Source organism: Schistocerca serialis, chromosome 9, assembly GCF_023864345.2.
Source record: "Schistocerca serialis cubense isolate TAMUIC-IGC-003099 chromosome 9, iqSchSeri2.2, whole genome shotgun sequence".
Taxonomy (NCBI): Eukaryota; Metazoa; Arthropoda; class Insecta; order Orthoptera; family Acrididae; genus Schistocerca; species Schistocerca serialis.
Window position 1 is genome coordinate 528,153,652 of NC_064646.1, and position 26,636 is coordinate 528,180,287.

Genomic DNA, 26,636 nt, shown 5'->3' on the forward strand with positions numbered 1-26,636 from the left:
TTACCAAGGATTTCTACCAGCCTTCGTCTTTTTACCTACTTGATCCTCTGCTGCGTTCACTACTTCATCCCTCAAAGCTACCCTTTCTTCTTCTACTGTATTTATTTCCCCCATTCCTGTCAATTGTTCCCTTATGCTCTCCCTGAAACTCTGTACAACCTCTGGTTTAGTCAGTTTATCCATGTCCCATCTCCTTAAATTCCCACCTTTTTGCAGTTTCTTCAGTTTTAATCTACAGGTCATAACCAATAGATTGTGGTCAGAGTCCACATCTGCCCCTGGAAATGTCTTACAATTTAAAACCTGGTTCCTAAATCTCTGTCTTACCATTATATAATCTATCTGATACCTTTTAGTATCTCCAGGGTTCTTCCATGTATACAACCTTCTTTCATGATTCTTAAACCAAGTGTTAGTTATGATCATGTTGTGCTCTGTGCAAAATTCTACCAGGCGGCTTCCTCTTTCATTTCTGTCCCCCAATCCATATTCACCTACTGTGTTTCCTTCTCTCCCTTTTCCTACACTCGAATTCCAGTCACCCATGACTATTAAATTTTCGTCTCCCTTCACAATCTGAATAATTTCTTTTATTTCATCATACATTTCTTCAATTTCTTCGTCATCTGCAGAGCTAGTTGGCATATAAACTTGTACTACTGTAGTAGGTGTGGGCTTCGTATCTATCTTGGCCACAATAATGCGTTCACTATGCTGTTTGTAGTAGCTTACCCGCATTCCTATTTTCCTATTCATTATTAAACCTACTCCTGCATTCCCCCTATTTGATTTTGTGTTTATAACCCTGTAGTCACCTGACCAGAAGTCTTGTTCCTCCTGCCACCGAACTTCACTAATTCCCACTATATCTAACTTCAACCTATCCATTTCCCTTTTTAAATTTTCTAACCTACCTGCCCGATTAAGGGATTTGACATTCCACGCTCCGATCCGTAGAACGCCAGTTTTCTTTCTCCTGATAACGACATCCTCTTGAGTAGTCCCCGCCCAGAGATCTGAATGGGGGACTATTTTACCTCCGGAATATTTTACCCAAGAGGACGCCATCATCATGTAATCATACAGTAAAGCTGCATGCCCTCGGGAAAAATTACGGCTGTAGTTTCCCCTTGCTTTCAGCCGTTATTGGGAGGGTGGCAGGCAAAATGTCAGACAGAATGAACCCCATTTCAGGGCACAATTTAGGGAAGTCAAAGCCTTGTCAGAGTAGTTAACTGTATTTAATTGGGACAAACTGACAAAAAGAAGGGACAGGTTGTTAAGACATTCTGAGGCAGCAAGGAATGGAGGAAAGTGTGGTGAATGGGTAAAAGTCATACAGAAGACCAAACTTGAATACAATGAGCAAATTCAAATGTACAAGGGTAATCCCAAAAGTAAGGTCTCCTATTTTTTTTTTTTTGTAAGTACATAGACCTGTTTATTTCTACAATCGTTTACATCAGTTTACAGCTTGAACATTTAGCTATTTTTCGACATAATCATCATTTCTGTCAATGCATTTTTGTAGACGTTGTGGCAGTTTTTGTATGCCCACATCATACCAGCTCGCCACCGTGCTGTTCAGAAAGTTATGAACCTCTCCTTTCACCTTGTGGTCAGAGCTGGGACCACAGTTAGCACTGACAGGTACTGTGAGACTCTGAAAAAACTTGAATGGGCAATTCAGAACCAGAGAAGAGGAATGTCAAGCAAGGGCGTACACATTCTCCGTGACAATGCTCGCCCACACGTTGCTCGGCAAACCTTTGCTCTCCTGCAACAGTTTCATGGAACATAATCACCCACCCACCCTGTGGTCCTGACTTGGCGGCCAGTGACTATCAACTGTTCCCTAGGTTAAAAGAACATTTGGCCGAAAAGTGATTCAGCTCCAATGGTGAGGTGTAAGAAGAGGTTCATAATTTTCTGAAAAGCATGGCAGTGAGCTGGTATGATGTGGGCATACAAAAACTGCCACAGCATCTACAAAAATGCATCGTCAGAAATGGTGATTATGTTGAAAAATAGCTAAATGTTCAAGCTGTAAACTGATGTAAACCATTGTAGAAATAAACAGGTCTATGTACTTATAAAAAAAATAGGAGACCTTACTTTTGGGATTACCCTCGTATGTAGGTTTTTGTGTTTATATAAATGTGAAGAGACTTCTACCTCTACATCTACACTCCACAAAACACCGTGAGGTTCATGGCAGAGGGTACATTCCAGTGTACCAGTTATTAGGGTTTCTTCCTGTTCCATTCACATATGGAATGCGGGAAGAATGATTGTTTGAGGGCCTCTGTGCATGCAGTAATTAGTCTAATTTTATCTTCACCATCCCTATGTGAGCGATACATAAGGGGTTGTAGTCTCTTGCTAGAGTAATCATTTAAAGCCAGTTCTTGAACTTTGTTAGTAGACTTTCTCGGGATAATTTACGTCTGTCTTAGAGAGTCCGTTAAGTTTTTTCAGTATCTCTGTGACACTCTGCCACTGACCAAACAAACCTGTGACCAGTCATGCTGTTCTTCTCTCTATTCATTCAATATCCTCTGTTAGTGCTATTTGGTATGGGTCCCACACCCTTGAGGAATATTCTAGAATCAGTCACACAAGTGACTTGTAAGCGATCTCCTTTTTAGACTGATTGCACTTCCCCCACTATTCTACCAATAACCCATGAGCTCACAGGAAGAAATTATCAAAATCCTACGGAACAACATTCACACTTTAAAAGCAGAACTATCAGTGCAGAAGCAAAAAAAAATTGGGACCTGAAAGGGGAAGAAAATGTTTTTGTGAAATAGCTGTGGCAATTGACGAAAATAACATCAAAAACACGCGGACTATTACATCTGTTCAAAACAATGCACCTGCAACACCTACAGAAGAAACTAGCACAGAAATCACAAAAACTCCAATTTAATGTAAACGGGCAAGTGTAACATGCAGGAAAAAGAACTCAAAGCACCTCAGTAATGTAAAACAGAACAAAAACAGTGATTTCCTTGTTATGGGCAATTCTCTGCTCAAAAATGTGGCAGTGCCAAATTCCACAATAGACATTCGCCCAGGTTTCAAGACCCATCAACTGAAGAAACGTTTTAACAACATATATAACTCGAAGGATGGTTCAGCAGAGGCATCTCGGAAGAATTACAAGGGGATATTCATCCACGTAGGTACAAATTCCCTTACAAGCAACACTGAAGAGGAAATTGTAAACAAAACAAAAAATTTAATTTGATCTGACAGATACGTCTACAAGATGTTTAGAATGGTAGTGAGTGGTATTGTCTACAGAAGATCTGTGAGTGATAGTTAAATAGCGAGAATAAATAGTGATATAAATGAAAGCTGTAATGATATGGGAGCCGTGTATGTAAATCCTAATAAGTTCTTAAGCAATAAATGCTTGGGTAAAGATGGTCTTCATTTTAACAGATTAGTATCAAAAATTCACAGTAAATTGTTCACTGATAGTTGTAAAATTCTGAATAAAGGGGGAAACTTATAAGGAATGATGGGGATGAGAAACAGTGTTTGGTAACAAAAATGACAAAACCGAAATGATACCCAAGAAAGAAAATACTGCTTGAAACCATAAATAAGAAAGAATGTTCCTACATAATGCACTTGAATATAAATGGTCTAAGTGCTGACTTTCAAAACAAAAGTCATTAAATGGACGAATTACAAATTATTCTTTTGCAGTATAAAAATATCAAAGTTATTTGCCTCAATGAACATTGGCTTACATGTGACAATATCAAAATTCTTAACAAAATCGAAAATTTTGAAGTAGCAAACAGCTTTTGTAGATGTGAGAAATCATGTGGAAGCTCTTGCATACTTACACATTCTGAAATAAAATATGCAATAAGAAATAATTTTAATCATTTGAATGAAGACAGTATATTTGAGAGCTGCTGTATCGAGTTAAGGGACCTAAATATCAAAGTAGTTTCTATTTACAGAGTATCAGAGAAAGCTGCAATTGAAACTTTTCTGTCCAAGTTTCAGTGCCTCCTTGAAAATCTAAAAAAATAAAAAGAAAAAAGGTTGTAACAGCTGCTGACTTCAACAATAATATCCTAGGTGAAAGCAATGATGTGTCCAAATTCACTGACAGTAAAAACTTTTGGCTTCAAAGTAAACTTTAAGCAAGCCACTAGGGTAAATGCACAGTCAGCCATTTGTATTGATAATATCCTAACCAACTGTGTATTTGAAGATGTCCATAAATTTTGCTTAGATCTAAGGAACTCTGACCACTCTGCATTATTCATAGAATTACCAAAAATTAACAAAGAAATTGCATGCAACAGAAGCTCTATGAAAAGTAACTCCAATGAAAAAAATTAATTGTATTTAGAAATAAGTTAAGAGAGGTTGAATGGCTTTATGACAACTGTATTTCAAGTAGTAGTAACTTTGACAAATATTTAAGCAGTTTTCTTGGGGTGTTTAATGAAACTTTTCCACATCTACATCTACATACATACTCTGCAATGCACCATATGGTACATGGTGGAGGGTACCTCGCACCACAACTATCATCTTCTCTCACTGTTCCAGTCCCAAACAAAATGAGGGAAAAATGACTGTCGATATGCCTCTGTACGAGCCCTAATCTCTCTTATCTTAACTTTGTGGTCTTTCCGCGAAATGTAAGTTGGTGGCAGTAAAATTGTACTGCAGTCAGCCTCAAATGCTGGTTCTCTAAATTTCCTCAGTAGCGATTCACGAAAAGAATGCCTCCTTTCCTCCAGAGACTCCCACCCGAGTTCCTGAAGCATTTTCGTAACACTCGTGTGATGATCAAACCTACCAGTAACAAATCTAGCAGCCCGCCTCTGAATTGCTTCTATGTCCTCCCTCAATCTGACCTGATAGGGATCCAAAACGCTCGAGCAGTACTCAAGAATAGGTCGTATTAGTGTTTTATAAGCGGTCTCCTTTACAGATGAACCATATCTTCAAAAAATTCTACCAATGAACCGAAGATGACTATACGCCTTCCCCACAACTGCCATTACATGCTTGTCCCACTTCATATCGCTCTGCAACGTTACGCCCAAATATTTAATCGATGTGACTGTGTCAAGCACTACACTACGAATGGAGTATTCAAACATTACGGGATTCTTTTTCCTATTCATCTTCATTAATTTACATGTATCTATATTTAGAGTTAGCTGCCATTCTTTACACCAATCACAAATCCTGTCCAAGTCATCTTGTATCCTCCTACAGTCACTCAACGACGACACCTTCCCGTACACCACAGCATTGCTATGCACCGTATCCAAAAGATCATTTATGTAGATAGAAAACAACCAGCGGACCTACCACACTTCCCTGGGGCACTCCAGATGATACCCTCACCTCCGATGAACACTCACCATCGAGGACAACGTACTGGGTTTTATTACTTAAGAAGTCTTCGAGCCACTCACATATTTGGGAACCAATCCAATACGCTCGTCCTTTAGTTAGGAGTCTGCAGTGGGGCAGCGAGTCAAACGCTTTCCGGAAGTCAAGGAATATGGCATCCGTCTGATACCCTTCATCCATGGTTCGCACTTAGAACCACATGTAACAAAATCACTGGTAAAGTTAAATGGATAACTCTGGGTATAAAAATTTCTAGTGTTAGGAAGAGGCAATGAAATGAGATATAATAAAAACAGGTATTTTACTGAATATGTATGACATTATAAAGCTACATTCGAAAAAGTTGTGAAAGCAGCCAAACAAATGGCAAACAATAAGTTCATTTCACAACATTAAAGTGAAACAAAGGTAGTGCAGCCTGTTGTCAAATCAGAGTTACGTGTTAGAATTAATAGAAATGGAATATCTAGGATTAAAGTAAATGATAGCCTTATTGTAAGCCCAGCTCAAATATCGGAGTGTTTAAATGAATTCTTCATAAGTATGGCAAAGTCAGATGTTGATACAGTAGAGTATCAGAGCAAAGTAAACCCCTTTGGACTCCAGCAAAGAGCTGAGTATCTCACAGATTTTAAAAAAGTCTCAATAAAGCATGTGGAAAATATTATACTGTCATTAAAAATATTCAGTTGGGTGGGATGGGATACCGACTAAAGTGATAAAAGCATTGTATCACGTAATAGCATCTCCACTAACTAAAATAATTAAGCAATATTTTGAACAGGGATGCTTTCCTGATGTGTTGAAGTATGCTGAAGTCACACCTCTGTTCGAGAAAGGGTCGAGGGAAGAAATGGGAAACTATTGTCCTATTTCTATTCTTCCAATCTTATTGAAAGTGTTTGAGGAAGTAGTTGCAAATCAGATGCAAAATTTTATTGTAAAAAATGATATTATTATAAATAATCAATTTGGATTCCAACCAGGAAAAAACACCCTGGATGCAATAAATAACTTTACTGAAAAGATATGCAAAGCACTGGACCAGAGGAGTAAAGTTGCTGGTATTTTCTGTGATCTTACTAAAACTTTCGACTCTGTAAAACATCCCTTGCACATCTATAAATTAGATAAATATGGAATTACGGGCAATATTCTCAAATGGCTTACATTTTACCTGCAGAACAGAAAACAAAGGGTAACTGTCACTTCAAATGTGGTGAGTTATTTTCCGAAGTGGAATACTGTATCACAAGGTGTGCCTCAAGGCTCCATTTTGGGGCCAATCTTGTTCCTATTCTATGTAAATGACTTCTCCACAAATATCAATTCCCCATCACTTCTGTTTGCAGACAATACTTCTGTTTTAATCGAAGATGGCGATGCAGAAAAAATTCCAAGCCTCATTGTGAGCACACTGGATACTCTAGAAAACTGGTTCCAGTTAAATGGGTTGAAACTGAACATTGCAAAAACCCATATGGTACATTTCCAAACCAAACACTTAAAATGCACAGAGCTTAAAATAACACACAATAATCAACTTGCGAAGAAGTTGACACTGTCAAATTCCAAGGACTAAATGTGGACAAGAACTTGAACTGGAACACACATATTGACTCCTTATCAAATAAACTAAGCAGTTTTGCATTTGCAGTGCAGATACTTGCAAATTCTACTGACACGTCTACACGAAAAATAGCATACAGTAGTTATTTTGAATCTGTCATTAGGTATGGTATAATTTATTTTTAATATTTCTCATATACTGAAACTTCAGAAAAAGAATATCAGATACATGTGTACCACACAGAAAACAGAATCTTGTCACCCATTATTTCGACAACTGCAAATCCTAACTCTACCCTCCATATACATTTATGAAATTATTATCTTTCTACACAGCAGGCAAAAATTATTTGAGGAAAATCATTTTAATCACACATACAACACAACAAATAAAAATAATTTTATGCTCCCTAAACACAAATTGAAATAATATGAACATGCTCCACAGTATATGAGGATAACAATATATAATAAATTAATGGGCAAAAATATATTTAATGTTAAGCCAGAGATCCTAAAAATAATGCAACATCAGATTCTGGGAGAGAAATGCTACTGTGACTCGATAGAAGGATTTTTAGAGGATGACATGATAATTTGAGTTTGGGCAATTTAGTGTTACATTTTTAGATACTATTTTTATTACTGTTGTCATTATTATCTCTGCCTTTTGTGCATATAAAACAAAATTGTATTATTATTATGATTCTGTATGTAAAGATCAGCTTTCTATGTTTACAGTAAATTTTACCCAACTTTTGATGTGTCTCCTGTACCTGGATCAAATGGTTATGTATGTTATGAAACTAATAAACCACAATTCTATCAACTGCTTTACCCATCACTGAAGCTATGTCAGCATTCCATTTCGTATCCCTACAAAGTGTTACACTCAGGTATTTTTACGAGTTGGCCAATTCCGACAGTGACTTACTGATATTATAGTCATAGCATACTACATTTTTCGTTTTGTGAAGTGCACAATTTTACATATCTGAATATTTAGAGCAAGTTCCCAGTCTCTGCACCACACTGAAATCTTATCGAGATCTGATTGAATATTTATGTAGCTTTTATCGGATAGTACTTCATTACAGATAACTGCATCATCTTCAAAAAGCCTGATTTTTACTATTAATATTATCTGCAAGGACATTAATGTAGAGCATCAAGAGCAAGGGTCCCAACACACTTCCCTGGGCAGACCCGAAGTTACTTCTACATCTGATGAAGCCTCTCCGTCTAAAATAACATGTTGTGTGCTACCTACCAAAAAGTCCTCAATCCATTCACAAATTTCACTCGATACCCCATACGATCATCCTTTTGGCAATAAGTGTAGGTGTGGTACGAGTCATATGCATTGTGGAAACTGAGAAATACTGCACCTAACTGGTTGCCTCGATCCAAAGTTTTCAGTATGTCACGTGAGAAAAGTGCGAGTTGCGTTTCTCACGATCAGTGTGTTGAAATCTGTGCTAGCTGGCATCGAGGATGTCATTCCGTTCAAGATACCTCACTTTCGAGGGATCTACAATAGATTACAGTTAAAAGAGGGGCTAACTCAGCTGCAAAATCAGTATAGAATCTGACAGCGATTTCGTCGGACCCTGGAGCTTTGTTTAATTTTGGCAATTGCAGCTGTTTCTCAACATCACTGACACCAATAATATTTCATTCACATTTTCAGCGGCATGAGGTTTAAACTGTGGCAATCCTCCTCTGTTTTCCTTTGTAAAGGAACATTTGAAAACGGAGTTAAGCACAGGATAGTTTAGCAACCGAGCTACCTGAAGCCACTCTTTGGACTGATGACTCTATCAGCAACAACAGAACATTAACAATAACTGCTTACCTTCCTCTGACGATATACTCTTTGTCACGCCAGAGCACCGGGTCGTGTGCCAATCTCTTCCATCGCACACACACATTTTGCAAGATGTCTATAAGCTCATTAAAACTGAAGAATGAAAATACATCTAGTATTATTTCATCTGGGAGATCATGAATATTCTTCCCCTGACCATCTCCTGCAACCATTCTCAGAGCTGTCCTACTACTGTCGAAGGTGAGCTCCGGCACAGCGGCGTGTATCGGACCGGCAGTCTCTCTGCGACTCGCCGCGGCAGCCTCCGGTAATGCGGTCGGTCTGCAGCCTCGCCGTGCCGCGTGGCCGGTGCGAACCTCTGCTCCGCCTCTGCAGCCGCAGTGGTGCGTCGCCACCCGTCAGCGGCGACTGCTTCCGGCTGCTGAAACAAAAATTTTCTACTCTGCCTGATCACAAATTTCTCATTAGCAGCAATTATTTCTGACTGATGAGTAATCACTCCAGTTGATAAAAAGTTCTACATTTTACTCGAGGACTGGTTTTGGGTTTATACTGAACTCATTTTGTAATGGAACCAGAAAATTGTGCTACGTTGAAGGGGAGTCATACGATTTTGAGTTTGCTTCAATGTAGCACAATTTTCAAACTTGATTTTACTTCACCACAATACAGTTTTCAGATTCTACTAGAAAATTGTTTCAATGTAAGAGCCAAAAAAAAAAAGTTCAAATGTGTGTGAAATCTTATGGGAACACAAACACACACACACACACACACACACACACACACACACACACACACACACACCAATGCCCGAGGGAGGACTCGAACCTCCGCCGATACCAGCCGCACTGTCCATGACTGCAGCACCCTAGACCGCTTGGCTAATCCCGTGTGGCTAAGAGCCAAAGTTGGTCATGAAGTAAACGTAAGTACTTTTTAGCAACTGGAGCAGTTACTTGTCAATTCAGTCGACATTTTCAGAGCAGCAGCACTATCCAGTTGTGCAGAAACTAGTAGTTATTCTGTTAACTGTATGGTCAAACACAGGACATTATTATACACTATGTTAGAGATACATTAATGTGACCACCTGTCTGACACCTGAGTAACCATCTTTTATGACACAAATCACTGTGAGATGTGCAGAAAGAGTGTCAGTAAGGTTTCTGACGGTACCGATGGGGGTGTGGAACTGTGCCGATTCACGTGCTGTGGTCAGCTACGCTGGGTTTCTCAGCAGGAATAACCCGACTGACGTGGTCCCACAGATTCTCGATCGGGTTTAAATTCGGGTAGTACGGCGGTCTACCGAGTACGGCAAATTCATCCTGGGGCTCTTCGAACCACAATGAGATGTCGCATTGTCCTGCCGGTAGATGTCATTGTGCCCAGAATATTGTTGTTGTGGTCTTCAGTCCTGAGACTGGTTTGATGCAGCTCTCCATGCTTCTCTATCCTGTGCAAGCTTCTTCATCTCCCAGTACCTACTGCAATCTACATCCTTCTGAATCTGCTTAGTGTATTCATCTCTTGGTCTCCCTCTACGATTTTTACCCTCCACGCTGCCCCCCCCCCCCCCCCTCAATACTAGATTGGTGATCCCACGATGTCTCAGAACATGTCCTACCAAGCGGTCCCTTCTTCTTGTCAAGTTGTGGCACAAGCTCCTCTTCTCCCCAATTCTATTCAATACCTCCTCATTAGTTATGTGATCTACCCATCTAATCTTCAGCATTCTCCTGTAGCACCACATTTCGAAAGCTTCTATTCTCTTCTTGTCCAAACTATTTATCGTCCATGTTTCACTTCCATACATGACTACACTCCCTACAAATACCTTCAGAAACAACTTCCTGACACTTAAATCTATACTCGATGTTAATAAATTTCTCTTCTTCAGAAACGCTTTCCTTGCCATTGCCAGTCTACATTTTATATCCTCTCTACTTCGACCATCATCAGTTATCTTGCTCCCCAAATAGCAAAACTGCTTTACTACTTTAAGTGTCTCATTTCCTAATCTAATTCCCTCAGCATCACCCGACTTAATTCCACTACATTCCATTATCCTCGTTTTGCTTTTGTTGATGTTCATCTTATACCCTCCTTTCAAGACACTGTCCATTCCGTTCAGCTGCTCTTCCAGGTCCTTTGCTGTCTGACAGAATTACAATGTCATCGCAAAACCTCAAAGTTTTTATTTCTTCTCCATGGATTTTAATTCGTACTCCAAATTTTTCTTTTGTTTCCTTCACTACTTGCTCAATATGCAGATTGAATAACATCGGGGAGAGGCTATAACCCTGTCTCCCTCCCTTCCCAACCGCTGCTTCCCTCTCATGCCCCTCGACTGTTATAATTGCCATCTGGTTTCTGTACAAATTGTAAATACCCTTTCGCTCCCTGTATTTTACCCCTGCCATCTTTAGAATTTGAAACAGAGTATTCCAATCAACATTGTCAAAAGCTTTCTCTAAGTCTACAAATGCTAGAAATGTAGGTTTGCCTTTCCTTAATCTAGCTTCTAAGACAAGTCATATGGTCAGCATTGCCTCACATGTTCCAACATTTCTACGGAATCCAAACTGATCTTCCCTGAGGTCGGCTTCTGCCAGTTTTTCCATTCGTCTGTAAAGAGTTCGTGTTAGTATTTTGCAGCTGTGGCTTATTAAACTGATAGTTCGGTAATTTTCACATCTGTCAACACCTGCTTTCTTTGTGATTGGAATTATTATATTCTTCTTGAAGTCTGAGGGTATTTTGCCTGTCTCATACATCTTGCTCACCAGATGGTTGAGTTTTGTCAGGACTGGCTCTCCCAAGGCCGTCAGTAGTTCTAATGGAATGTTGTCTACTTTGGGGGCCTTGTTTCGACTCAGGTCCTTCAGTGCTCTGTCAAACTCTTCACGCAGTATCATATCTACCAGAGTAAATGAGCTGTATATACGGTTAAACACGGGCCCGAGGATAGGTGCACAATTCTGTCGATTCACTGTGGCTTCCACGACAATACCGCCCTGGGAATGACGCAAAAACATTCCATAAGACCGTAATGCTTTCTCCTCGTTTGCTTTCACACTTACAAAACTGTACACAAAGGCCACCTGACGTCACCCGGTGAACATCCAGTTGCGGTATTGGTGTGCAAATTCCAGCCTTCATCCAATGAACAGCAGTCAGCATAGATGCACGAACCAGGCACCTGCTGTGGAGCCCCATACACACCAACTTTTGCTGAACGATCGCCGAGGAGACACCGGTGGTAGCCCGTGGGTTCATCCGGGTGGTCATTTGCTCGACACTTACACGTTTATTCACCTGTACACATCTCCGCAGCTATTTTTCACCCCTGTCACCTACGGCAACCTGTGGTGCAACACAGTTGCCTTGGCGCCACTTCTGGTTAGTGCCATTTTGCCGCACATGGTATACTTTAATCGTGGTAGCATACAAACAGTTTACACACTTATCTGTTTCAAAAATGCTTCCACCCTCGGCTCAAAAGCCTATGATCATGCACTTCTGGATGCCAGATAGATCACTCCATTTCTGCATTACGACAATGAGTACACAATTTTTCGTATCACCCCAACATTTTATGTGTGTGTACATAGTTCCGCGTAGTCAGCGCGTACACAGCTTTCCCACTAGAGCGCTCCCCGCTAAGCACAACAGCGCAGGCGCAGCGCCCGTCCGTCTCCGCACTATGAGATGGCGCTGCCTTAGAGACGGACCAAATTCTGCTTCCGCCGATCCGCGTATTAATATGTAACGCAGCCAGTGAGATTGCTGCTAACGTAGAACCTTTTCTCCTCGCGGATCACACTCGCACAGTGATTACCTGAACGTGTGAGGTATTATAACGAGTGTACAGACCTCTGATTAGTCAGTCTGCATTTATCTGCACCTGTCTGTACCAGTCTACATTAGTCTGTACCAGTCTATAGTCAAGTTTCAGTCTGCGCCTGTACATAGCCATGAATATAAATGTATAGACACTTTGTCAAGTATCAGAGATATGTGAGAATAAGATTAACGTACTCAGACCAAAGGAACTTCAGATTGTCAATTGTAAATAGCATCCAGAATCAAGTTACATAATGTTTATGTTTGTTCTTATTTTAATAAATGTGTGTGAAAATTAATCAAGTTCTGTTTAAAGTTGGTCACCGTCAATCTGCTACTCTAAGCGTGCAAGTGGCATTTCTATCGTCTGACCTAACGGCAGAAGATAAACACACCACGATAAGACCACGAGACATATTGCTGACACTCGCCTACTTCATTAGAGCGACAAGCCAAATAATCTGATGGTGTGTGTACTGAAGGTCTTACAGTACGCACACCACAACGTGCCGTCCTCGAGTGCTTATTGCGTGTCAATGTCGAATGTGGGTAGTGGCCAGATTAACGTCAGTAGACTGTGTATAAAGAAAGCAATACTAATGGAAAACAGAGAAAACATAGATTGCAAATATATTTTCATAGCGAATGCACTCAAACTACAATAACAAAATTTCAAAGTTTGTCTACTTGACTCATATCATATACACTGATGAAAGCTACACTGCAGCTGAAGTCTAGATCTGCAAGAATGTACAGACTGAATTGTGGCTGACTGCTGACATACTTCCTGTGCAAACAATGTTTATCAATGCATGCTTTTGCAGAATAAGTACTTTTTCACATTAGACATTAGGTGCCTTGTCCCAGAAGATCATATCATAAAACCATATTGGAAGTACAAGACCACTGCAAAACAGATGTAAAGCTATAGCTAGAGAGACGCATTTGGCTCTCGAGACAGCAATGTGTGACGCCTTCAATGACTCCTGTCACAGAATACTTTCAAATGATCTTTTACACAACCCAAAGAAATTCCGGTGTTATGCAAATGAGACAGGGACTGAAATTGAGGGTAGCAAAGCAAAATTTGAAAAGACTAACTCCATTTCCAAACGTTCCTTTACAAAGGAAAACCAAGGAGAATTGCTCCAATTTAATCCTCAAGCCATTGAGAAGAGTCAGTGAAATAAGTATTAGTGACAGTGGTGTTGACACACAGCTGAAATTGTTAAAACTGAACACAGCTCCAGGGCCCAATGGAGTCCCTGTAGATTCTATACTGAATTTGCAGCTGAGTTAGCCCCTCTTCTAACCGCAATCTATTGTAGATCCCTTGACCAAAAAACCATGCCCAGTTCTTGGAAAAAGGCATAGGTCACACCCATGTAACAAGAAGGGTAGTAGAAGTGATCCACGAAACTACTGTCCAATATCCGTGACATCGATTTTTGTAGAAACGTACAACATATTCTGAGCTCAAACATTATGACCTCCTCAATGCTAAAAAGCATGAAAACATCAATCATGTGAAACCAAACTCACACTTTTCTCAAATGATGTAGTAAAAGCTTTGTATCAAGCAATCAGGTAGATGCATTATTCTTGATTTCTCAAAAACATTTGATCAGTACCACACCCAGGCTTATTGTCAAAAGTACGGTCAAATAGGATATCGAGTGAAATTTTTATCTGGACGGAGGGCATTTTGGTAGGGAGAATGCAGCATGTTATCTTGGATGGAGAGTCATTGTCAGATGTAGAAGTAACTTCAACTTTGGGTGTGACCCAGGGAAGTGTGTTGGGACACTTGCTGTTCACAGTGTATATTAGTGACCTTGCAGATAATATTAACAGTAAAATCAGTCTTTTCACAGTTGATGCAGTTATCTATAACAAAGCACTATCTGAGAAAAGTTGCATAAATACTGAGTCAGATCTTGATAAGATTTCAATGTAGTGCACAGATTGGGAACTTGTTCTAAATGTTCAGAAATGTAAAATTGTGCACTTCACTAAACAAAAAGGTATAGTATCCTATGACTATAACATCAATGAGTCACTGTTGGAATCAGACAACTCATACAAATACCTGGGAATGATCACATAGGTTCAGCTGTGGGTATAGCAGAGGGTAAACTTTGGTTTATTGCTAGAATACTGGGGAAGCGCCATTGGTCTCTGAAGAAGATACCTTACAAATTGCTTGTGCGACCACTTCTAGAATATTGCACAAGTGCGCGGGACTCATATCAAATAGGACTAACAGGGGATATTGATCATATACAGAGAAGGGAAGCATGAACAATCACAGGTGTGTTTAATCCGGGGGAGAGTGTCACAGAGATACTGAAGTAACTGAACTGGAAGACTCTTTAAGATAGATGTAAACTATCCCGAGAAAGTCTATTAACAATGTTTCAAGAGCTAGCTTTAGATAATTATTATAGGAATATACTACAACACCCTATGTATTGCTCACAGAGGTGGCCTGAGGGTATGATAAGAACAATTACTGCACACACACAGAGGCACTCTTCCCGTGCTCCGTACGTGAATGGAACAGGAAGAAACCCTAAGAACTGGTAGAATGGGACGTACCCCTGCTATGCACCTCATGGTGATTTGCGGATTATAGATGTAGATATGTAAGTCATTCTCAGAATAATCCAGGTAGCAGCGGGCTTTTCAGTTATCAAATCCACCTCTGTTGTTATCCATCTCGATTCCTTGGAATTTCACACCTCACACTTCCACCTTCAACCAGTGTACAGCCACTGATCTATACTCACAGTCCCTGTAAGTCAGTTTTATAATGGAACAGTGTAATATCAGTTTTTGTACTGTTGGCTGTGAAACAGTTATTCTCTTTGCTGTGTCTGGTACTTTATCAATATGCTTGTGTCATCACGAGACACTAAAGTTTTTGAAGAGTCCTACAGTATCCCGCATAAATCATTTGCGTGGATCGAGAATAGAAAGGGTTCGAGCACTGATCCTTGTGGCACACTATATTTAATGTTTCCCTGAATTATTCATTCCATGATTCCTTATTCTTGTTGTATCATTTGGAAATGTAACCTTCTGTTTTCTATTGTTAGGGTAAGACTCCTTGTATGCAACAGGAAGGCCTTTAACACCATACCATTTTAGTTTTCCTAGTAGAGTTTTCTGATAAAACACAAGCAAAAATTGCCACAAGATCACAGAAAATTTCAAAAGTGTAATTTTTGTTGTTTACATCTACATCTACATCTATACTCCGCGAGCCACCTTACGGTGTGTGGCGGAGGGTACTTATTGTACCACTATCTGATCACCCCTTCCCTGTTCCATTCACGAATTGTGCGTGGGATGAACGACTGCTTGTAAGTCTCCGTATTTGCTCTAATTTCTCGGATCTTTTCGTTGTGATCATTACGCGAGATATATGTGGGCGGTAGTAATATGTTGCCCATCTCTTCCCGGAATGTGCTCTCTCGTAATTTCGATAATAAACCTCTCCGTATTGCGTAACGCCTTTCTTGAAGTGTCCGCCACTGGAGCTTGTTCAGCATCTCCGTAACGCTCTCGCGCTGACTAAATGTCCCCATGACGAATCGCGCTGCTTTTCGCTGGATCGTGTCTATCTCTTCTATTAATCCAACCTGGTAAGGGTCCCATACTGATGAGCAATACTCAAGAATCGGACGAACAAGCGTTTTGTAAGCTACTTCTTTCGTCGATGAGTCACATTTTCTTAGAATTCTTCCTATGAATCTCAACCTGGCGCCTGCTTTTCCCACTATTTGTTTTATGTGATAATTCCACTTCAGATCGCTCCGGATAGTAACTCCTAAGTATTTTACGGTCGTTACCGCTTCCAATGATTTACCACCTATGGCATAATCGTACTGGAATGGATTTCTGCCCCTATGTATGCGCATTATATTACATTTATCTACGTTTAGGGAAAGCTGCCAGCTGTCGCACCATGCATTAATCCTCTGCAGGTCCTCCTGGAGTACGTACGAGTCTTCTGATGTTGCTACTTTCTTGTAGACAACCGTGTCATCTGCAAATAGCCTCACGGAGCTACCGATGTTGTCAACTAAGTCATTTATGTATATTGTAAACAATAAAGGTCCTATCACGCTTCCCTGTGGTACTCCCGAAATTACCTCTACATCTGCAGACTTTGAACCGTTAAGAATGACATGTTGTGTTCTTTCTTCTAGGAAATCCTGAATCCAATCACAAACCTGGTCCGATATTCCGTAAGCTCGTATTTTTTTCACTAAACGTAAGTGCGGAACCGTATCAAATGCCTTCCTGAAGTCCAGGAATACGGCATCAATCTGCTCGCCAGTGTCTACGGCACTGTGAATTTCTTGGGCAAATAGGGTGAGCTGAGTTTCAGATGATCTCTGTTTGCGGAATCCATGTTGGTTATGATGAAGGAGATTTGTATTATCTAAGAACGTCATAATACGAGAACACAAAACATGTTCCATTATTCTACAACAGATTGACGTAAGCGAAATAGGCCTATAATTATTCGCATCTGATTTATGACCCTTCTTGAAAATGGGAACGACCTGCGCTTTCTTCCAGTCGCTAGGTACTTTACGTTCTTCCAGCGATCTACGATAAATTGCTGATAGAAAGGGGGCAAGTTCTTTAGCATAATCACTGTAGAATCTTAAGGGTATCTCGTCTGGTCCGGATGCTTTTCCGCTACTAAGTGATAGCAGTTGTTTTTCAATTCCGATATCGTTTATTTCAATATTTTCCATTTTGGCGTCCGTGCGACGGCTGAAATCAGGGACCGTGTTACGATTTTCCGCAGTGAAACAGTTTCGGAACACTGAATTCAGTATTTCTGCCTTTCTTCGGTCGTCCTCTGTTTCGGTGCCATCGTGGTCAACGAGTGACTGAATAGGGGATTTAGATCCGCTTACCGATTTTACATATGACCAAAACTTTTTAGGGTTCTTGTTTAGATTGTTTGCCAATGTTTTATGTTCGAATTCGTTGAATGCTTCTCTCATTGCTCTCTTTACGCTCTTTTTCGCTTCGTTCAGCTTTTCCTTATCAGCTATGATTCGACTACTCTTAAACCTATGATGAAGCTTTCTTTGTTTCCGTAGTACCTTTCGTACATGATTGTTATACCACGGTGGATCTTTCCCCTCGCTTTGGACCTTAGTCGGTACGAACTTATCTAAGGCGTACTGGACGATGTTTCTGAATTTTTTCCATTTTTGTTCCACATCCTCTTCCTCAGAAATGAACGTTTGATGGTGGTCACTCAGATATTCTGCGATTTGTGCCCTATCACTCTTGTTAAGCAAATATATTTTCCTTCCTTTCTTGGCATTTCTTATTACACTTGTAGTCATTGATGCAACTACTGACTTATGATCACTGATACCCTCTTCTACATTCACGGAGTCGAAAAGTTCCGGTCTATTTGTTGCTATGAGGTCTAAAACGTTAGCTTCACGAGTTGGTTCTCTAACTATCTGCTCGAAGTAATTCTCGGACAAGGCAGTCAGGATAATGTCACAAGAGTCTCTGTCCCTGGCTCCAGTTCTGATTGTGTGACTATCCCATTCTATACCTGGTAGATTGAAGTCTCCCCCTATTACAATAGTATGATCACGAAACTTCTTCACGACGTTCTGCAGGTTCTCTCTGAGGCGCTCAACTACTACGGTTGCTGATGCAGGTGGTCTATAGAAGCATCCGACTATCATATCTGACCCACCTTTGATACTTAACTTAACCCAGATTATTTCACATTCGCATTCGCTAATAACTTCACTGGATATTATTGAATTCTTTACTGCTATAAATACTCCTCCACCATTGGCGTTTATCCTATCCTTGCGGTATATATTCCATTCTGTGTCTAGGATTTCGTTACTGTTCACTTCCGGTTTTAACCAACTTTCCGTTCCTAATACTATATGCGCACTATTTCCTTCAATAAGAGATACTAATTCAGGAACCTTGCCCTGGATACTCCTGCAGTTTACCAATATTACGTTGACTTTTCCTGTTTTTGGTCTCTGAGGACGGACGTTCTTTATCAACGATGATAATGTCCTCTCTGGTAAGCCGTCAGGTATTTTATCGTTTCGCCCAAGGGGGGGGTCCCTCTAACCTAAAAAACCCCCGTGTGCACGCCACACGTACTCTGCTACCCTAGTAGCTGCTTCCGGTGTGTAGTGCACGCCTGACCTGTCTAGGGGGGCCCTACAGTTCTCCACCCAATAACGGAGGTCGATGAATTTGCAACCATTATAGTCGCAGAGTCGTCTGAGCCTCTGGTTTAGACCCTCCACACGGCTCCAAACCAGAGGACCGCGATCGACTCTGGGCACTATGCTGCAGATATTAAGCTCAGCTTGCACTCCGCGTGCGATGCTGGTTGTCTTCACCAAATCAGCCAGCTGCCGGAAGGAACCAAGGATGGCCTCAGAACCCAAGCGGCAGGCGTCATTCATTCCGACATGTGCTACTATCTGCAGCCGGTCACACACAGTGCGTTCAATAGCTGCCGGAAGGGCCTCCTCCACATTACGGATGAGACCCCCCGGCAAGCACACCGAGTGCACACTGGCATTCTTCCCCGACCTACCCGCTATTTTCCTAAGGGGCTCCATAACCCGCCTAACGTTGGAGCTCCCTATAACTAATAGGCCCGCCCTCTGTGACTGTCGGGACCTTGCCGGAGAATCGGCCACTGGCCCAACAGGCGAGGCATCCTGTGGTGGCTCGGAAACGATGTCATCACCACTAGGAAGCACCCCGTACCTGTTGGAAAGGGGTAAGGCAGCTGCCACGCGGCCAGATCCCACCTTCGCCTTTCGGCCAGGCACGCGCGAGCCCACCACTGTCCGCCATTCACCCTGGAGTGATGGCTGACCGGTAAGATGCTCACTGCCGGAAGACGCAGCGACATCAGGGGTTCCATGCGATTCCAAGGCCACCGAAGTAGGCATAGGTCTCACCACAGTTGCCCCAACGCCACTACGAGCCGACGCCTGCGCCTCGAGCTCAATGAGCCTAACAGACAAAGCCTCCACCTGCCCGCGAAGAGTGGCCAATTCTCCTTGCGTCCGCTCACAACAACCACAGTCCCTACACATGACTATGTTTACCCTACAAGCGAACGGTGTACTCGCCTTATTAGCAGCAGGAAATCGAAGTGCTCTCTCACTGACGGTCTAACCGACACTGAGCTGTTCTAACCAAACAAACAAAAGCCTGTACGATACAAGGGTCGATAGCAACGGCGATACTGTACACTACACTGTTATTAAAATAAACAGTTGTGTCTAGTAGGCACTCAAACACGCAAGAAATTACAAAAATAAAATAGTAACTACCCAGATAACTGAAAATAAGTTGTACCTGTTTGAAGCTCGCAAAAATGTGTAACAAGCGAACGGTGTACTCGCCTTATTAGCAGCAGGAAATCGAAGTGCTCTCTCACTGACGGTCTAACCGACACTTTACTTAGACCAGAATTGAGTTTTGGGTATCATATAATGCTTTCTCAGTAGACAACCCATTATGAAAGCCAAACTCAGCTGTTATTAAGAGGTTAATCTTACAAAGAAGGTTAAACATTCTCTTGTTAGCCATTTTCTCAAAAAAATTGTAAGAACACAGAAATAAGGAAGAGGGATCAACAATTAAAGGTTAGATACTTATCTCCATGATTGTAAATGGGTATTACTACTGAATACTCCAGGGATTTCAGGTGATTCATTTTCAATCATTGACTGGTTACAAAGATAAATCAAGGACGGCACTGCCAAGTTTTTAATAATTTTCCTGAGCAATTGAAATAGCCAGAAGAGTTACTACTTTTAGTGACTTAATGATTTCTGTGGTCCTTCTAACAGGTGATTTACAAATGCCTGGCTAAGTAAATCTGAGGGTGTGCAATTAAGGGATCATTTTCTCACTCTTGTGTTTTCAGCTGCTGTTAGGAAGAATTCACTGAATTCAGTAGCCAATGATTCAAGTTTTATATCATTTGCTTGGCCTTACCCTGTTTCTACAGTTTTGAACTTCTTTTTTCTGCACAGTATGTGGGTTTTGCATTTTTTATGATAAAGTGAGAACAATTGACAGGAATGGGGGAAAGAAATACAGTAGAAGAGGAATGGGTAGCTTTGAGGGACGAAATAGTGAAGGCAGCAGAGGATCAAATAGGTAAAAAGACGAGGACCAGTAGAAACCCTTGGGTAACAGAAGAAATATTGAATTTAATTGATGAAAGGAGAAAATATAAAAATGCAGTGAATGAAGCAGGCAAAAAGGAATACAAACATCTCAAAAATGATATCGACAGGAAGTGCAAAATGGCTAAGCAGGAATGGCTAGGGGACAAATGTAAGGGTGTAGAGACTTATCTCACTAGGGGTAAGATAGATACAGCCTACAGGAAAATTAAAGAAACCTTTGAAGAAAGGAGAACCACTTGCAGGAATATCAAGAGCTTTGATGGAAACCCAGTTTTAAGCAAAGAAGGGAAAGCAGAAAGGTGGAAGTAGTATATAGAGGGTCTGTACAGGGGCAATGTACTTGAGGACAATATTATGGAAGTGGAAGAGGATGTAGATGAAGATGAAATGGGAGATATGATACTGAGTGAAGAGATTGACAGAGCACTGAAAGACATAAACCGAAGCAAGGCCCCCGGAGTAGACAACATTCCATTAGAGCCTTGGGAGAGCCAGTCGTGACAAAACTCTACCATCTGGTGAGCAAGATGTGTGAGACAGGCGATATACCCTCAGACTTCAAGAAGAATATAATAATTCCAATCCCACAGAAAGCCGGTGTTGACAGATGTGAAAATTACTGAACTATCAGTTTAATAAGTCACAGCTGCAAAATACTAATGCGAATTCTTTACAGACGAATGGAAAAACTGATAGAAGCCAACCTTGGGGAAGATCAGTTTGGATTCTGTAGAAATGTTGGAACATGTGAGTGACCCTAAGACTTATCTCAGAAGAAAGATTAAGGAAAGGCAAACCTATGTTTCTAGCATTTGTAGACTTAGAGAAAGCTTTTGACAATGTTGATTGGAATACTCTCTTTCAAATTCTGAGGGTGGCAGGGGTAAAATACAGGGAGCGAATGGCTATTTACAATTTGTACAGAAAGCAGATGGTAGTTATAAGAGTCGAGGGGTATGAAAGGGAAGCAGTGGTTGGGAAGGGAGTGAGACAGGGTTGTAGCCTATCTCCGATGTTATTCAATCTGTATGTTGAGCAAGCAATAAAGGAAACAAAAGAGAAGTTCGGAGTAGGTATTAAAATCCATGGAGAAGAAATAAAAACTTGGAGGTTTGCTGAATACATTGTAATTCTGTCAGAGACAGCAAAGGACTTGGAAGAGCAGTTGAACGGAATGGACAGTGTCTTGAAAGGAGGGTATAAGATGAACATCAACAAAAGCAAAACGAGGATAATGGAATGTAGTCAAATGAAGTCGGGTGATGCTGAGGGAATTAGATTAGGAAATGAGACACTTAAAGTAGTAAAGCAGTTTTGCTATTTGGGGAGCAAAATAACTGCTGATGGTCGAAGTAGAGAGGATTTAAAATGTAGACTGGCAATGGCAAGAAATGCGTTTCTGAAGAAGTGAAATTTGTTAACATCGAGTATAGATTTAAGTGTCAGGAAGTCGTTTCTGAAAGTATTTGTATGGAGTGTAGTCATGTATGGAAGTGAAACATGGACGATAAATAGTTTGTACAGGAAGAGAATAGAAGCTTTCAAAATGTGGTGCTACAGAAGAATGCTGAAGATTAGATGGGTAGATCACATAACTAATGAGGAGGAATTGAATAGAATTGGGGAGAAGAGGAGTTTGTGGCACAACTTGACAAGAAGATGGGACCAGTTGGTAGGACATGTTCTGAGGCATCAAGGGATCACAAATTTAGCATTGGAGGGCAGAGTGGAGGGTAAAAATCGTAGAGAGAGACCAAGAGATGAATACACTAAGCAGATTCAGAAGGATGTAGGCTGCAGTAGGTACTGGGAGATGAACAAGCTTGCACAGGATAGAGTAGCATGGAGAGCTGCATCAAACCAGTCTCAGGGCTCAAGACCACAACAACAACAACATGATAAAGTGAAGAATTTTTCAATACTTCTTGTAATACATTTTAAAGTCTTTATTAGAGCTAGTCCTTTCCATTAAATAAAGCTATATCTTCATACTGGAGGATATTTTGATCCCAAATGTAGGCCCGCCTTTCTCTGGGCTTCAAACGTATGTTTCCCCGACTCAGTGTACACGATTATTGGATTCATAAAGATGTAGGCATATTTCTAGAAAACAAATTTCTCATATAATGTGTGTTCATAGTAAACTTCTCCCCATTTCTCATCACACGAATTCTCTATTAGTACTGTGAGTTGACATTTACATACATATCTATGAAATTTTACTTTCCCCTTTTTTTTCAAACTGGACTAATGCTTTATTGCTGCTATTTGATTAAGGTTACCAGATAAACCACTTCCTGCCCTATTCTCATTTTATATTATCCTATTTTGTTAATATTTTATCTGTATACAGGGTGATTATTATTAACATTTTAAAACCCTCCAAGTGACGTAGATGACACAGAGACAAGTAATTTGATACAACACGTGTGTCCTCGCAAATGTTGAGAAATACTCCAAAATTGGAATGGCAAATGTTGAACATGTGACATCACCAGACGACACACCCTCGCCCATAGGGGGCATTGCTATACATCACTCCGCCAGACTACTCTGTTTTTGTAAATGTAAAATGATTAATTATCATATTGGATTACCACTACTGCAAGTACTACTGTGTCACATTGGTAATGTGAGAATGAATACAGAGTACACTAGCGGAGTAGTGTGTAACAGAGCCCTTGGACCAACAAGTGTAGAACCAACAAGCCCAATGACTGCACAAGTGGTTAGTTATGTTACCTGGACACATCACATGACTGCCATCCACTTTTGGGATATCTCCCGACATTTGCAACTCTGTGCGTCTTATATCAAATGAATTGTCTCAGTGTCATCTACGTCGCTTCAGAAGTTTTCAAATGTTAATAAGAATCACTCTGTATATTATTTCTGTAATGTTTCTGACATGTCTGATACTATTGCACTAAGTGGTTGACGGGGGAATAAGTAAATAATGAGGCTTATATATATTTCACAAAATACAGTTGCCTTAAGAAATAAATTATCAATGCTATCACACTATGTCCGTCTGTTCTTGTTGGGAATATTACTGAGGGTGTCAAAGCAAAGCTGGACATCATTAATTCTGTGTGTCCTCAGTACAAAATATATGTGATGAAACTGATATTGAAGTCCCCACATACAATCATTTCCCTGTTATTAATACTATCTTTAGCAGCCCCTCTAATTGTTTAATGAAGTTTAAAACATTTGCTGTTGGGGAGCCACTACATATACAGCCAGGACTGGTATCTTGTATGTTTCCAAGGTTAAGCACAGCTTTCAAACAGCTGTTCAGTGCAGTACTTAGTGAGTTCACTGGCCTGGGAGTATATTCCACTTTTCGTGTATATGGCCATTCCTCCTTTCCTCATATTACACCTACAGTAAAGTGATACTAACTTGTTAGAAATTTGGGCAATAACAAAAGGGTGGCAGGAATTACCCTACATCTTTCTAAGGCCTTTGATAAAGTAAACCACCAAATTATCCTTGACAAACTGGAGACAATACACATCAGATGAACTGGGAGGAAATTGATTTAATCCCGTCTCCAGGCAGAAGTCAGGTTGTGGAACTCCTCTCATCTCAAAACAGGCACAAAATAAAGTGCATCTCACATGCTAAGAAAGTGGAAGCAGGAGTCCAGGGTAGCGTTCTTGGCCTCCTATCATTCTTGATCCATACAGATGACATTGAAAGCCCCAACAGTTCACTTGGCCCCCTATTATTCTCGATCTATATAAATAACATTAAAAGCCCCAACACTTCGACCAAAATTATACTATTTGATAATGATACAAGCATAATTATAAGTAATGATAGGCAATCCTTATCCACTACAGCTGAAAATGTTCTGAAGTGTGTGCAGCAGTGGTTTCATGCTAACAAGTTAACATTTCATTTATATAAAACAATCTGCATACAGTACAGTGAAATAAAAGAGAAGGATGACCTCTGTTTATTATTGAGCGACCAAGAGACAGAGAAAGTAATGTCTACAAAATTTTTGGGCATGTGCATTGATAATTACTTGAGCTGGAAAGACCATGTCATATACACACCTCAAAAATTCCATTCTGGAAGTTTTGCATTGAGAATAATTTGTGCAGTCTGTAGCACGGAGTGTGTAAGATCAGTATATTTTGCTCATTTCCATTCTATTGTATCTTGTGGAATAATGTTCTGGGGTGTAACAAAATCTCATCTGTAAAACATTTTTAAATTACAGAAAAGAGCCATTTGAATTATTACACGCAGCTCTCCACAAACACTGCTGGTCCAAATTGAGAAACCAGTAGTTAAAAATACCTACAGTACCATGTTTTTACATATTCAAAAGTGTACTGTTTACAAGAACACATATGAGTAGTTTACATACAAATTCTGATTTCCATAATTACAATACACATATCAGTAAGAATCTGCTTGTAGAAAGACAATGCTCCTCCAGTTTGCATCAAGGGAATGGAAGATGACAGAAAATTTAAAAGTGAATTCAAAAATTGCCTTTTAAATACACTCCTGGAAATTGAAATAAGAACATCGTGAATTCATTGTCCCAGGAAGGGGAAACTTTATTGACACATTCCTGGGGTCAGATACATCACATGATCACACTGACAGAACCACAGGCACATAGACACAGGCAACAGAGCATGCACAATGTCGGCACTAGTACAGTGTATATCCACCTTTCGCAGCAATGCAGGCTGCTATTCTCCCATGGAGACGATCGTAGAGATGCTGGATGTAGTCCTGTGGAATGGCTTGCCATGCCATTTCCACCTGGCGCCTCAGTTGGACCAGCGTTCGTGCTGGACTTGCAGACCGCGTGAGACGACGCTTCATCCAGTCCCAAACATGCTCAATGGGGGACAGATCCTGAGATCTTGCTAGCCAGGGTAGTTGACGTACACCTTCTAGAGCACGTTGGGTGGCACGGGATACATGCGGACGTGCATTGTCCTGTTGGAACAGCAAGTTCCCTTGCCGGTCTAGGAATGGTAGAACGATGGGTTCGATGACGGTTTGGATGTACCGTGCAATATTCAGTGTCCCCTCGACGATCACAAGTGGTGTACGGCCAGTGTAGGAGATCGCTCCCCACACCATGATGCCGGGTGTTGGCCCTGTGTGCCTCGGTCGTATGCAGTCCTGATTGTGGCGCTCACCTGCACGGCGCCAAACACGCATACGACCATCATTGGCACCAAGGCAGAAGCGACTCTCATCGCTGAAGACGACACGTCTCCATTCGTCCCTCCATTCACGCCTGTCGCGACACCACTGGAGGCGGGCTGCACGATGTTGGGGCGTGAGCGGAAGACGGCCTAACGGTGTGCGGGCCCGTAGCCCAGCTTCATGGAGACGGTTGCGAATGGTCCTCGCCGATACCCCAGGAGCAACAGTGTCCCTAATTTGGTGGGAAGTGGCGGTGCGGTCCCCTACGGCACTGTGTAGGATCCTACGGTCTTGGCGTGCATCCGTGCGTCGCTGCGGTCCGGTCCCAGGTCGACGGGCATGTGCACCTTCCGCCGACCACTGGCGACAACATCGATGTACTGTGGAGACCTCACGCCCCACGTGTTGAGCAATTCGGCGGTACGTCCACCCGGCCTCCCGCATGCCCACTATACGCCCTCGCTCAAAGTCCGTCAACTGCACATACGGTTCACGTCCACGCTGTCGCGGCATGCTACCAGTGTTAAAGACTGCGATGGAGCTCCATATGCCACAGCAAA

At 41.2% G+C, this 26,636-nt stretch overlaps 1 protein-coding gene across 4 annotated transcripts in view; it reads right to left on the reverse strand.

Annotated features, from left to right (window-relative positions):
• LOC126418939 (F-box/LRR-repeat protein fbxl-1-like) overlaps nucleotides 1–26,636 on the reverse strand; it is a 132,520-nt gene that overhangs the window by 102,765 nt on the left and 3,119 nt on the right. For 3 of the 4 annotated variants that reach the window (XM_050085974.1, XM_050085976.1, XM_050085975.1), the window contains exon 2: nucleotides 8,828–9,221. In XM_050085974.1, the coding sequence (XP_049941931.1) occupies nucleotides 8,828–9,012 (185 nt within the window). In that variant the 5' untranslated portion in view covers nucleotides 9,013–9,221. The remainder of the gene's footprint in view (nucleotides 1–8,827; nucleotides 9,222–26,636) is intronic. The other variant, XM_050085977.1, reaches the window with a different exon arrangement.